Raw genomic sequence first — 15318 nt, 5'->3', positions numbered from 1 at the left:
CGTGGTAGTCCTTACTCTACAAAGTGTGCAAAGATCAGGGTGACTGTGTGCTGTGTTAGACTGAACCTCTGTTCTCCATGGTCCCAGTATAAATGGTGGCTATAATTCATTAAACAGTAATCGGCAACAACACACAGTCAAACAGCAAAGAGCTCAGCCAGGTGTTGTCCTGTGACTCAAACAGCTTCTGAGCAATTTATTTTGTCAGCTGTCAAATTTGCAACTCCTCCCAGGGGATGTTCAGGCGGCTGGTTACCTTAGACCAGCTTCATTCAGAGAGCAGTTGCATTCTGGGCCTGATGTGCATTTATTCTACCTTGCTGTTTTGTTTAAATTCAATGAAGGCATCTAGTGATGCCATTTGTTTCACCCCTACAATGCCTGCAAAGGTAGTAACAGAACCAATTCAGGCCTCTGGAGGAAAAGATTATTCCAGCATAGCATGACATTATACTAATTAGAGTTGAGTTACTCATTTCAGACAAGTATCTGGCCTTCATTTGCTCTATAATCTTTAATGACACCAGGACGGCTTTCGATTAATAATAAATCATCCACAGTAGTTTTATGTAAAATGCAAGAATCAACAGCAAATAAACAATCTTTTTTTTTTCTAAATTGATTATCAACATCTCTGTAAATGGAGTAATTGTAAGAAACAATTATATTAAAAACTCGATTCAAGTGACTGCACTAATGAGCTTTATATAAAAATAGAGTGCCTTACAATTGGTGCATTCATCGTAGGAGAATTGCTGATCATTTCCAATAAAAGGGTGAACAAGTCCATCAAGTAATAATAACAACAACCAATGCAGTCAGGGACTGCAACATCCCGCGACACCCTGAATGGACTAATGGAAAAAAAGACAAACACACAAACGCTGTAAATTACAATACATCACCGCTTTGACGCGGGATGTAATTACAACAAGAACCTATGCAGTCACAGACTACAACATCCAACGACACCCCTGAATTTTTTACCGTGACCCACTTGCAATAGGTCAAAGATAAAAGTTAGTGCTCTGCCCTACTGGCATTGATCAAAGCACTAGTTTTGATCCATGGTCTTACTCACACTGACGTTCTCCCTCGTCTTTCTATCTTATCTGGTTCCCGAGTGTACAAAAGTTGAAATTTGTCTTTGATCTAGTTTTCTCAAGGTCAAGGTCATCATCTCTTTTTAATCCCCCTTGCCGTCCGAGTAATGTGCTTTTTGTTTCATCTTTCTCTCTGCAACGGTTGCGAAGATATTTGGTGGACTAATGAATGGATGGACGGACAAACACACAAACACTGACAATTGCAATACATCACCGCTTTGAAGCGGGATGTAATAATGTATCAATTTAGGCCCCATCTATCTTCGGTCAAACCACACCCACTTCCGGATTAAGCTCCGCAAATTCAGAGTACAGATGCAGATAGAGAGAATTTAGATGGTTGGACAGATACAAATACAGATAATGGTGTACTAGCTCATCCCTAATACTAATGTGTTTACGTGTGCAACCCACACCTTCGGAATGTAACTATGCAGTAGCAATAGGACATTATTTGAAGAAAAAGTAGAGAAGATGAGCGGTATTTTGGGAGATTATAAAATATATCAGCTTTTATACTTGATGTTGAGTCACATACCTTTTAAGTTGCAGATTTCTGGCCCGTGCTCTGAATGCACACACTGGGGCGGCATTGCGACACATTAGGGTTGGTCCAGTAAGAATAAATCAAAGGGTCCCATGGGAGGGAATTCATTTCAGTGCTGTTACGCAATGACTGTTCAAAAGACGTAGTAAACCCACCAGCCAACTCTCCAGAAGGTCGGCCAGCTCGCTTCCCAACTGCTGACCTTTAAAAAGCTTGCGACCACTTTGATGTTCTCTTTTCCTTTCTTTGGCGGGGTGACAGGTTTGTTTATTTGTTAAGTGCTTTGGTCTTTAGGACTATATCAGAAGTTCTCACTATGCAGTTAAACAGGAATACTTAGAGAGTAAAACTTGTCTAGCCATCACAATGTGGGCTTTGTGGTAGGTTAATCATTTGTTAAGACATTTTCCCTGCGTCCAACTGGGGCTGAAATAATGAGTTCCCCTTTCCACATTTGCGTATCTCAACACTTGTTTCCCCCTCCTGTTCTTGTACGACATTGTGTCTGTGAGCATTTCAGAGCGTCATGGTTTGTACCTTGAATACTTTACTGTTTATCGTGGATAATAAAGCAAAGGCTAGTATAGATAGTGGTAGTGGCAATGATCTCTCTGATGACAACTGTGCCTCTGACATACAATAACTCCCCTTCCTATTCTTGTTTTGCTCTAAAGATAACAATATCCCTCTGACCTTTGTGTACTGCGAGCAGACAACCCTCACATTGGAGCAACTCCCACCAAAACCCTTCTAACATGGAAAAAAAATGGATGGGAGGAACCTCAGGAAGACTACAAAGGAGGGATCCCTCCTCCAGAAGCGGACAGATGAAGCAATTGATACCGCATGTACAGATTAACAACACAACAATAATAATAACAATAACAATAACAATAATAAATGACAAAAGCACACTGATCCATCCAGTAGAGTGAGTCACCACCAGCCGATGAAGCAGACAGAGGTCACCAATTGCCGAGGATCCACCACTCTGAGGACAGACCAAATATGCCGAAGTCATTGTTCTTAAAAAAATAAAGTGTACAATTACCCCTGCCAAAACCCAACCCCGTGATAAGAGAAGGCCCTCCGGCCAGCCAATGTCTTTTTTACTTTGGGAACATACAAGAGACCTGTATTCTGAGAGTGAAGAGCCCTCACCGGAGTGAAACGTTTAAGCAGATCAAATATGTAGGCGGGAGCAAGCCCATTAACGCTTTTGTAAGTCATTAAAAGTACTTTAAAGTCAGATCTAAGATAAATCAGAAGCCAATGTAATGAAGCTAATACTTGGGTGACGTGGTCAAATTTCCTGGTTTTAGTTAAGATTCTTGAGCTGTATCCTGAACCACTTGAAGGCTGGTTGATACATGGTTTATTTATGGTTTATAAATCATCAGAATAAACAATAGATTTATTGATTACTAAAATATCAGTTCCTGCAAAGTGCTATTATTATGAGATATTGTGTAGTTATGGAGTACGTAATAGATGAAGCATCTATTTATCTGTCTGTCTGTCCGTCTGTCTGTCTGCCTGCTCGCCCATCCATCCATCCATCCATCCATCCATCCATCCATCCATCCATCCATCCATCTACCTAGTTCATATTGTATAAATATTGCATGTAGTGTATTAATACTTCACTTTGATGTACATATCGTACTAAAATCAAGACTTTTATTCTATTCTAACTGGAAAATTCTCATTGCTGTTAAAACTACCTTTATAATTCTTTTGTTCCTATGTGTTAACAGATTTCACTTCCTGCAGGGCAGTAAAGAGTGTGAAATGCAGAAAATGGCTTGCTCCTTCAATTAAATTATACTTACTGTTTTTTTAGCAGGAAAAAAAAACTAATTTTATGATGATTCGTCTCTGAAAAACCACTATACTGTGGAACTCAAAATCACATGGAACACGTTCTAACAAATGGATTCACACTTGTCCTTACAGCATTAAAACAATTACACCATTTCAATGCCTTTTCATAATAACAGGCCTTCTCTCTGATTTATATGATGGCCTTTTGATTGATTTTACCTGACAGAACTGTTTACAATGTAATGTGTTACAGTTTCGCAAGAATCAGAGGGCCCCCAGGTAGTTCTTCTCTCTCTACTGCTTGACACGGAAACTGAAGTCATGAGGTCTGTAATTCACTCTGAGTCACAGTGGATGATGATTCCCATTTCTGATCCCGATGAAACCTTGATGACGTTTGACTTGTATAACCCTGAATGCAAAGTCAGCTGAATGCTCAATTTCTACCCAACAAAAATGTTCCAAGACTAGTGTTCTGTATACTCAGGGTGCAGTGCCCTGAACAGGGCTCGAAATTAACATTTTTTTCTTGGCAGCACTGGTGCTCCCAAATTTAGAAGTTAGTAGCACCAGCAAAGACTTTAGGAGCACCTACTCAAAAGCAAGGCAGTGACGGAGCGATAGAGACCGCTCCGTCCATCTCCGTTCCGCGCCTTTCTCCCTTGCCCAGGAGAGCAGCCGCAGTTGCGCTCTCACTGTTTCCTGACAGGACCGCAGGAGCGCGGTCTCACAAAAAAAGGCACACCAACTCCTTATCTTAGACAATCTACATTACTGCACATAAACATCCCGCCTCAAAGCAGTGATGTATTTTGATTATCAGCATTTGTGTGTTCATTCGTTTGTTGGTTCATTCGTTTGTTTTTTTGTTCGTTCATTAGTTGTTCTGTCCGTTAGTATGCCCACCAGATATCTTTGCAACCGTTGCAGATAGAAAGATGACACAAAAAGTACATTACTTGGGCGGCAAAGGGAATGAAAATGAGATGATGACCTTAACCTTGAGAGAACTAGGTCAAGGTCAAATTTCAACTTTTGTACACTCAGGAACTGGATAAGATTGAAGGACGAGGGAGCCAGTGTTAGTAAGACCATGGATCAAAGCTAGTGCTTTGATCAACGACAGTTTGTCAGAGCACTAGCTTTGATCTTTGTCCTATGCAAGTAGGTCAGGGTAAAATTTTGAATTGAGGGGTGTCACGGGATGTTGCAGTCTGTTAGTGCATTGGTTCTAGTTACTCCTGCAAGAGAAACAAATCAGGACTAGCGGCAGCCCGTGGAAATTCCACGTCACAAGAAAAAAAACTGCTGTGTCCGACGAAGCCGTAACGGCTCCGTGTGTGTGGGACGCACGAACGAACACAAAGACGAAGGCCGCTTTGGTGTTACGGTCCGGCTGTCTGGGTAGACGCCGGCTTTGTGAGTTCGGTCCTGGTGAATAAAGCATCGGAGTTCCCCACATGACAATGTGAGGTCCGTCACAATCAAATAATATAAACTGCTGTGTTTGACAAAGCCAAAACGGCTCCGTAAGTGAGTGACATGGACAAATGTGAAGACCGGAGCTAACTGGGCTTGTGGCCTGAACTTCCGGCTAGACGCCAGAAGCATGACAGCGTGAGGTTTTCAAGTTAAGCTTATTCAAATATATATGTGGGGAGATTAATACATTCTCTTAGATCTACAAAGCCAACTTATCTAATTTTTCTCATATTTCTTGAAATACAGTGTAGAAGTTCACCACATTTGATCTATGAACAGAGCTCTGTCACTCGGTGTGAATGAGGAAAGAATGAACCAATATATCCAGTGTTGTTTGGGGTACTAGGAAGATTACAACATCACTGAGTTTGAATACATCCATCACTCGAAATGCCCTCAGGGTGTCATATTTTTGTCATGAATTGAAAGGTTGAACTAATAATGAGGCTTTGTTATGAGGCGATGCTATAAACCTACATTAGCAGGCAAAGGTTACGTAGAAGACAGAGCACAAAGCAGTTCCATAACTGCGATTGTCAATTACTCAATCAATTATCTGCTTCAAAGGAATACTTTGCTACAAATTGTGGAGGTGAAAGATTCCTTCTGGCAGATTCCTCTGCAGCCTGAGTGAGTGGATTGTGTGTCTTTGTGTGCTGTGTGATCTTTCATCTTAAATTGAAATGTGAATATGTGTTTTTATTTATGTGTTATGTCTTATTAATCATTGCTATGAAAGGTAGTGATAAACTGCCTGTTTCTTTTTTACCCGACTATATGTCTCAATATAAGACAAATAAAATCTTCACTATTTTTAAATGTAAAACAGCCGCTGTTGACTAAAAGTTCTACTGTCTACACTCAAGGCTCTTACTTCAGTAGTTACAACTTCTATAGCAACATTTATTTGAATTTTTTCTTCAAGTAACAGATTTCTTTACATTCTTTTATTCAGTAAAGAACACAATTAAAGTGTTATTTCTAGATTCGCATTCATCATCTTTCACCTTCCTTCAGTTAACTAATTGTTGCATGTCAACGTGTAAGGACTTTCTGGACATCGTGCTCTCTCTCTAATTTGATTTTTTTTGTCTCCTTTTATTTAGCTGCTAACTGCTTCTTACTATTTTTTCAAACTCCTAGTTATGGGAGGCACAGTAATACATTATCAAATCCTCACACCCCTGTGAGCTGGCCAGCTTGCTGCTTTGGCTTGACTGGCTCTCATATCATCTTTTAGTTTCATACTGTACCTGATACTAGTGAATATTTACATGGGATTCTGTTGTGCATCAATGCCCTATATTTAACCCCTATAGTGAATTAAAGCCTATTCACTCGTCCTCCCCTGCAGACTCACTGGAATCAGTTGACTGTCTTTAACATTGTGTAAGTCTGAGTCAACTAACAGATTGCCTCCCTCTCTTGTTATTAGCAAAGTGGGCATCAATCTTTCACAATGCAAGAGGCTTCATTCTCTTCATCCTTCTTCTGAATAGACACGTCTCCAGTGTTAACAGCAAAGTTTCCCTGGCGCCACCGAAGCATCGAAGGTATTCATTTAGGTGCATTACAGGCCGAAGGTCTGACGGTTTGGAAGGAGAGAGAGAGAGAGAGAGAGAGAGAGAGAGAGAGAGGAGAGAGAGCGAGAGAGAGAGAGAGAGAGAGAGAGAGAGAGAGAGAGAGAGAGAGAGAGAGAGAGAGAGAGAGAGAGAGAGAGAGAGAGAGAGAGAGAGAGAGAGAGACTGTTAGTAGTAACATAATTCATACATGTGTGAAAGCAATGCCAGAAATGTTCATTTCTGAGTAGTTGTCACTTAGTTATTTAGTTATTTAGAACACTGGATTCACAAGTCACTTCAACTTCTGAGAGGAATGCGACTGAGCTGATTATTTGTAGATGCCGCAACATTATTGAGCTATGATAACCAAAACTGAGCCAGCATTCCATTTGTACAGTCAGACAAAAGGGGAAAAATTCTCCAAAAAATGCCTTAATAAATATATCTTAAGAATTAATGGGATTTCAAACAGTAGGGTAGAAGAGATCAAGGCAAATCCTTGACTTAATCAAAAACATTTCTGATAATGAGATTACCATATTAGTTTTCCTGAGTAATGGTTTGTTTTGTGACAAAGCATGTGGTTAAACAAAAGGATGTTATTCATCCACAGAAGCTCTGTCTCTCTATGGACAGTCTTCACATTGTTGTCAAGTGAACTAAAACAACAATCTGAGCAAGTCAATGTAAAAAACAAACAATCAAGCAAACAAAAAAATCACTGAAAATGATTTTGAATAGTTTGGACAGTTGGAAAGCTTTGTGAGTGAAGAGGATACAAAGGACAGGTTTAGATGGAGGCAATTGATTTGCTGTGGCGACCCCTGAAGGGAAAAACCGAAAGGAAAAGAAGAATAAGGACAGTTGGAAAGCTTTATCCATGGTTTAAATGCAGTTTTTAAATGACTCAGTGGCCACTTATATAAGAAATGACCCAATCATAAAAGCAAAACAATTTGTGTCTTTCATCTTCTTTACAATAATTAATAAACATTAGTATGTTGTGTATATTTTTAGTATATCTTTAGAGCGTAGATGTACCCGTAAGTGATAGATTCAGTGAATAACAAAATCATTTATATCTCCATACAACCTCTCCAAGAAACCAATCACCACTACTCAAAATTCAGTGAAAAAGTTGAAACAAACTCATCTGATCAGCCAGTCAACAGTAAAAAGAACTGTGGCTCCCAAACCAGGACCTGGGAACCCCAGCCGATCCAAACAGAACCCCGCTCCAAGTAGCACAATTCCTGATTTGAATTGCAGTGAGCATGTATGACGAGGACATAATCACACTATATAATCAATTTGTATTATGTACTGGCTTAAGTTTTTACATAAAGAAGAAGTTGCGTTTGTTATTTATGGCCTCAATTTATTCAATAATAAATAGTGACCCTCACCTGAGCTTTATTTTTCAAAATTACCTTCTCATTCTGAAATGGGTACATAGAAAGTGAAACTGTTTGCCTTTACAACACAATTAACATTTACATAGGAAATAACAAAGGTCAGGAGAATACAGGCAAAAGGACGGGAAAATTTGCCGGTGTGAATGTTGTGAACAGTAACCCTTGTTGTCGGCAGGGTTACATATGGACTGTTGGTTGGACCAACTACCAACTTCTTTGTTGAGCGTGGAACAAGTCCTTCTTGTGTTTCCTGTCAACTCTCTACTGTCTAAGGTTGTCAGTACTAATGCAGTATAGTACCTAGAGATATGAGTAACTTGACATACTGGTTTATTGAAATATGAGCCGTTGCTTGGTCCATATATTTGTTACGAGGTATGAGTCGTACTCAGGGACACCCCTACTAGTTGGCAGATTGGTACAACATCAGCTACGACCGCATCTCGTTCTTTCCTGTTGTTGTTCACAGAGTAAAGCTCGTGCGTGCTTGTGACTTTTGCAGGTTTTTTTCTATACTTTTTCATTGTTTACATAATTTATATATAATTAATTATTCAAATGTAAAGTATGCAGGTCTATGGGTTGTTAAAAGATGGGGTTTTTTTCTCCATAATTTAGGAGGATTTTGGAGGGTTGTTTTTTTTACAAAGCTGGAATTGAATAAATTTGACGATTTTAGTTATTTTAAATGGGGAAATTATGTTTGAGATATGAGCAGATTGACTTACAAATTTGGTCGTAGAATGAATTAAACTTGTATCTCATGGTGCTACTGTACTTTGCAATTGAAAGTTATAAAAGTTAAGGTTCCAGCCCTGAGAGCAGATGAAGTAATTCATTGAACTTTTGTGTCGCCAGAACATTTCATGTTTGTTGTGGCTTCCAAAGATGTTTTAAGGGTTAGGGCTATTTGTTTGAAATCACACAATATTAAACATATATTCCGATCTTACTCTGTTATAGTATTAAAGTTCTTGCAATGACTGAAAAACTCATCCGTTGTTCAATTTTTCTGCAGTAGGGGAGTGGATTTGAACTTGAGTGTCAAACTAACCATCGCATTGACCATCGCTATTCAATAATAAGATTACATACATAATGTACATTAAACTGCAATGACAGCTTGACTCATGTCAAGAACATAGATCATCCCATTGTTCACTGTAACATTGTGTTTTCCGTACTTCATGTGTGAGTTGTACAGGTATAATGTGTTGAATGACTCTAATAATGGGAAGGTAATAGTGTGAGTGCAGCACAGCCAGCTGATTATCCTAACCAAGCTGTAACACTACTTCAAAGACTCTAATGTAATTACAATCCTCTGAGGTGCGGTCGACCCAAACAACCAGAGGCTCCTGCACATCTCTGTCACACACACACACACACACACACACACACACACACACACACACACACACACACACACACACACACACACACACACACACACACACACACACACACACACACACACACACACACACACACACACACACACACACACACACACTCATGCTCAGACAAATTGCTTTCACCATTATCAGACTTAAATGATTTTATGGAAAAAAGGAAGTGGGATGTGTGGGCAATTTTGCTACACCCAGGAGAGAACCCCCCACCCCCACCACCACCACCACCACCACCACCGTCATTTCTCCCCCTCCTCTCCCTTCCTTCCTTCCTTCCTTTATTCATCCTATTTCTTCTCATGCAAAACAACTTCTCTTGGGTATGATCACACAAACATGTGATTGCATTATTTGTGTGTCTTAATTGTAGTCGGCAAACATGACATACATGCTCATATTCTATTTATTATTTCTGCATTCACACCTCAGATTTGGTGTGAACTAAGCTGGTTCATTGATGTATCGTCAGTACCTGCTAGTGCTGAGATAATCACATGAATGCCATGATTGCAACAAGTTTGAAAAGTAGGTTGAGAGACATGCCAATAATAATTGTTGTTGTTGTTGTTGTTGTTTTTTAATCCTCCCTTGATTAGACCTGACTGTAATGAGTACACTTCCTCTTTTTTAATATCTGTTGAAATCCACCATCAGGTTTAGATATTTTAGTGATGACACCAAATTCAAATATGGTTAGAGATAAGTGATGAACAGGTGGAGAGAGCAGGATCAAGAGTAAATAAAGACAGATAGGAAAGAGGAAAGAAAGGAAGGTATGATGGAGTGTTGAAAGAAATCATTTTGAGGGACAGACAGTAATAAAGGATTAAGAAGAGGAGAGAAAGTGAATACATCTGTGAAGGGAGTATAGCAGATGAAGATGCATGACAAAACTAAACACAGCAACAGTTAAAGTGTGCAAGAAAGAAGACTGGAGGGCGGAAAAGAGGAAACACTCCTCTGATACTCTGCCAAGAATGAGTTCTGCAAATAATGACTGACAAGATGCCTGCAGGGTGCGGGCACAGCCAGAGAGAAAGAGAAAGGTGGAGGGTGTGGCGGTGGATGGAGGTGGGGATCACGAGCAGAAAAAAACAACAGCTTCTCCCCCTGAGGAGTCAGTCCTTTCATCTGGCCGCTCACTGGCGCCTTCACAAACCTCTGATTGTCTGTGAAATAACCCCACTTTAATAAGGCAACATTGGCAACCTCCTGGGAACGGAGCTCTGATCCAGTTTGACATAGACAAGCTACAGTACTGAGGCCTGCAGGCTAGGGGAGAAAGGCAGGGGGAAATTCAGCATTTACTGTATACGAATCTGTCCTTAGGGAAGTTGGAAAACTAATCAGTATATCCTTTTAACATAAAGGCTATACTGATGAGTAAATGTTGACAATTCTCTTTAAAATTCTTGTGTTTTTCCTTTTTCCACCAAGGATTTTTCAGTTAAACGGTCTGAAGGTAGGAGATCTTGTGCTGGTGTGACACAACCCAGGCTGTAAACCTACGCTGAAATGCTACGTAAAAAAGAGAAATAAAACATGCAATCATTTTAATATGAAACAAAGACAATATAGGTCATGTTTCTATGATTGGATCTATGTGCTTTGACTGAATTTGATGCATGCAAATGTAAATTAGGCATTAAAAATAATTGCTAACAGGTGATATACTTGTGATATTGTATGAAGGAGGGATCATAAGAAAGTTCTGTTCCAAGGGGGGAGTAAGGTTTTCCACCTTGTGAAACACATTAGTGTAGGAAGGACGTTACATCAAAAGACATTTTGAAATGGTTAGTGGACAGAGTTTGACTGCAAATAACTTCATTTGTGTTTTTACTTCTACAGCATCACAAAAGTTTTGGAATCAAGGTTGTAGTTGGTTGGAAATGGACATGTACACATCTAAATATCAGAACAATATGAGTGTGAGTCAAGTCTTGTGATGTTAAATAGCGATTGAATATCATTCAGTGTCACAACGGTTCCTATTAGCAATGGACTGGATGTTAAAATGTGAGCAATTATACAACAGATAAAAAAGAATGTAAACAAGCATAGCCATAGGGAAAAATCGAAGTGAAACATCCTTTCAACTCATGAATTTTTCAGCCCATCATCAAAGGAGCGTTTCTTCAGATAAACCAGAGGAACACACGGTGTTCTAAATCAAGACTTTGAACACTTTCATCTAAAGTAACATGAAATTGTCCGTGGAAAAAAATCACAACGAGTTACTTGATGAAGTTCATAAAGAGGTTTTTCATGTTCAATACGCGTAGAGAATGCGATTGTATCACATGACAAGAAGATGAACGAGTTGACCGCTGACATGTGAACTTGTCATCCACTTTTGTTTTGGGGTTTTTTTTTTTTTAAATTTAATAGCGGTGCCCCCCCCCCCCCCACACACACACACACCAGCTGTGTCGAGTCCACGCTTCTAACCACTGTAGCTGTAATTTAGCGGAATCATGTAATTTTGAGTGTGACATTCCTTTTCGAACGTTGCGCACAACAGCGTTTTTGAGTTACAATGGAAAGTCCCGATAACGACAAGAGAAAAACTAATCAGAAAAAGGGATTAGTTTTTCATCCTGTGTATAATTCTCCGTCATTATCCGCATGGGGCCGTGTTTACACACGCAGTCTCATGAGGTCAGCGTTAGAGCCAATCCATTACTGAAGCTTAACGTGATAAGGATGCGGCACAGGCGTGTTCCTATTCTATATGAAAGTCCCTATTGATCTAGTCTGAAATTAATCATAATATTGAATTGGTATTGTTATTCAAATAAAAAGACAATAAATGATAAAAGCAACTCTTCCCCCCCCCCCCCCCGTTGAACGCTCTCCTGGAAGGCAACATCTGCTCGCTCATAAACATTAATGTCGGGCGACACTGATTGGTCGAGGCTGAGTCGCGTCAACGTGATGCGTCTCCGTACTCCCACATCCGACTCAACATCTCCATAACATTGGCCACTGTTGTCCCGCGTGTAGTTCTTTAAGCTTTTTTGGAGGAGACATGGCTTCTCCTGCGACTTTGCACGACTTGCAGTGCAATTCCTCCGAGGAGGAGAGCCACCGCACGGCCGACGGGACGGCGGAGCGGAAGGCGTCTCCGGTAACAGCTCGCCGGCGTCATCCGTTCAGCGTGGAGGCTCTCATGTCCGGGAAGACGACGGATGTCCGCGGCATCGGCTCTAAACCTGGTGGAGATTTCGTGGCGGTGTCTCCCGTAGGGATAAACTCGTTGTACATGTGTGGGGAGACACGAAGTTCACCCCTGGCAGGCAAATATAGCTCACCGGTGGAGCGCTCGTCGCTGGTGAAGTCGGAGGTGTCGGAGTCGGAGGAGTTCGCAGCGTGGGTCCCCAAGAGCGCTTTTTCCACGCATCATCGTAAGTGTATTTTAGATGACTCTGAAAGTTGTTTTATGTCACTGAAGAATTTTAGAATTTTATAGAAAAGAAGCTTTTAGGATTAAATATTAAATTAATGAAGAGGTGAACTTTTGGAGGTGTGGATGGAGACTTTTTTTCAGCCGTTTATCCCTAATTCTCAGCAGGCTGCGCTGCAAGGGGTTTCATAAATAAAACCTAATCAACGCTGGAGTGTGCAGGAAGTGAAGCAATGAACTCTGTGCGTGTGTGTGTGTGTGTGTGTGTGTGTGTGTGTGTGTGTGTGTGTGTGTGTGTGTACATGTGTAAAATACATATACAGTATATATAAAGTGTGTATGTGTGTGGACGAAGAAGTGTATCCAACATGTGGCCTGATCACTGACATGACTTACCTGATACAAAATGAATTGATTTTGACTTTTTTTTTTAAAGGATAGCCAGTATATACCCATTAGACACTCAAAGTCCACATTCATATAACTCCACTAATTCTTCAAATCTTTGTGTCATCTACCAGATCATGTCAATCCAGCTTGTTCATTGAGGAAACACAAGAACAACCGCAAGCCCCGCACCCCCTTCACCACGTCTCAACTCCTGGCCCTGGAGAGGAAGTTCAGGCAGAAGCAGTACCTGTCTATTGCCGAGCGCGCCGAGTTCTCTTCCTCTTTGACCCTGACAGAGACCCAGGTGAAAATCTGGTTCCAGAATCGCAGAGCAAAAGCCAAAAGGCTCCAAGAGGCCGAGTTAGAGAAACTCAAGATGGCTGCTGACGCCAAGACAGCAGCAGTGGCTGCAGCCGCTGCTGGAGGATTGCACCCTGGCTTTACATTGCCTCTGTCGCTGGGCGCCATGTCTTTGTATGGGCAAACATACTCTGCTTATCACCACCACAGACCGCTATTGCCCATTTCTTCATTGGGACTGTATGCAGGGCCACTGGGCTACAGCATGTACCACCTATCATGAAAAGGAAATATCACTGACTTTCTTGAAATGCTTTTTTTTCTTCTTTTTTTTTTGAGGATTCTCAAAAGATGGACACGGAAGACATGTGGCTGACATTTAAATAAATGTTATACTTTATCTGCAGCACAAGGTGTGCCTGATCTCAAAGCACTTCAAGTCAAAATTAAAAAAAATTTTTTTTTTTTGCACCATACGGATAAAAAACAACAACATAGATGTCCTCTTGCCCCTCAGGACTGTTTACATGGTATCTATAAGAGGAAGCCGTTACTGACCAGCTGTTTATTCTTGTTTACTTTTGCAATAATTGAGCTGGGAGAGGACCTGAACTTGGCACAATAATATAATGATAATTGAAATGTGACTTTTCACTCAAGCCTTTGTCTTCATGCAATACAGTGCCTTGTGTTGGACTTTAATACAAAGAAAAGCTGTACACTATGGATGAGGAGTGTGTCAGCAGCTCAAGCCAAATTAAACATATCACTAAAGCCTTCTATTCATTTCCATTCTACAAGAACTCTCATGTGAAAATTACTAATTCAGGTTTGTGTGCTCTTCTTTGACCATTCAGAACAATAAATGACACTATAATCTGTCTGTCGTTCCCAAACAACAGATTCACACAGCGTAGACATATTTATTGTTTGAAGTATTGTATTTTCTAATCAAGGTTGTCACTATCACTGTCAAATTTCAAACACTGATACTTGTGTGAAAAGAAAGCACAAAAACTCTTGTTGAAAGAACAGAAAATAAATTCCTATGCAAACAATGTGATTTTTTTCTCACTTTTTATATTAAAAAAAATTTGTTGAGGACGGCAATCAAAAAATACATGCAATAAGCATAATGTTCAGCCTTAGTGAGTTTGTTTTATGACAGGTTCATTCAAGGCTATCAACTTTGTGTCAATTGCACTCACGGTATCTTTATTTGGATACTTTTGACAACCTAATAAGGACCATATATACATAATACTGTGTATATATGGCTATGTGAGCATGGTACCAATGTCCTGACCAAAGATTATTCATTTTCCTCCTGAACATCTCTTTGACAGGGCTTGAATTATACTATCCAGTTTATCCACTGATGTACCATCACAGAATTATTCAAGCTTTTCAGACTGTTGGTTTGACACAAACAACATGTAATTTTATATGCAAAAAATAAAGAAATATGTAAACATGTACAGTTTGGGTCACTTAAGATCAGCTGCATTTTGCCGCTTGTCCCAGTGAACTGGTTTGTCTTCTATGTTTATTGCTCTATTTCCCACCAGAAAGTTGTCAGAGTCAAGACAATGTTTGACAAACCATAAATGGTTCCTATAAAGTGTCCAGCTTCACAGGTAGTTCCCATTATTACCAAGCAGTCTTTTATCATACTGGTCAACCTCTCTCACTTTTTTTTAAGGTACCACACAGTTTTATAACGATGCTTTGTTTGCACAGAATTACAGGTTGTCGTCTGTGTGGCAGTCATCTCCATGTTTATGACCGTTATGGAGTTATTGAGGTGTCACGACTGTTGCATGTGAACTCAAAGCAGCATTTATCTATAATAGATGGGTAGCCTGGTAATTAAG

The 15318-nt window shown here is 40.1% G+C and overlaps 1 protein-coding gene across 1 annotated transcript; it reads left to right on the top strand.

Moving 5' to 3' along the window:
* Positions 1 to 12341: 12341 nt before the first annotated feature.
* msx2b (muscle segment homeobox 2b) lies at positions 12342 to 14846 on the top strand. Its single transcript, XM_068331536.1, has 2 exons — positions 12342 to 12755; positions 13276 to 14846. Exons 1-2 carry the CDS (start codon positions 12380 to 12382, stop codon positions 13725 to 13727), a joined length of 828 nt encoding a protein of 275 aa, XP_068187637.1. The 5' UTR covers positions 12342 to 12379; the 3' UTR covers positions 13728 to 14846.
* Positions 14847 to 15318: the final 472 nt, after the last annotated feature.

This window comes from Antennarius striatus, chromosome 13 (assembly GCF_040054535.1).
Source record: "Antennarius striatus isolate MH-2024 chromosome 13, ASM4005453v1, whole genome shotgun sequence".
Lineage (NCBI taxonomy): Eukaryota > Metazoa > Chordata > Actinopteri > Lophiiformes > Antennariidae > Antennarius > Antennarius striatus.
The sequence above is the reverse complement of the archived record's forward strand: the minus strand, read 5'-3'. Positions and strand labels throughout refer to the sequence as shown.

What these genes read in the sequence shown, in the direction of transcription:
- msx2b (XM_068331536.1), top strand. Translation starts at nt 12,380, where the DNA reads ATGGCTTCTCCTGCGACTTTGCACGACTTGCAGTGCAATTCCTCCGAG. An exon ending in CGCTTTTTCCACGCATCATC is followed by an intron (nt 12,756 to 13,275) that starts GTAAGTGTATTT and finishes GTCATCTACCAG; the next exon opens with ATCATGTCAATCCAGCTTGT.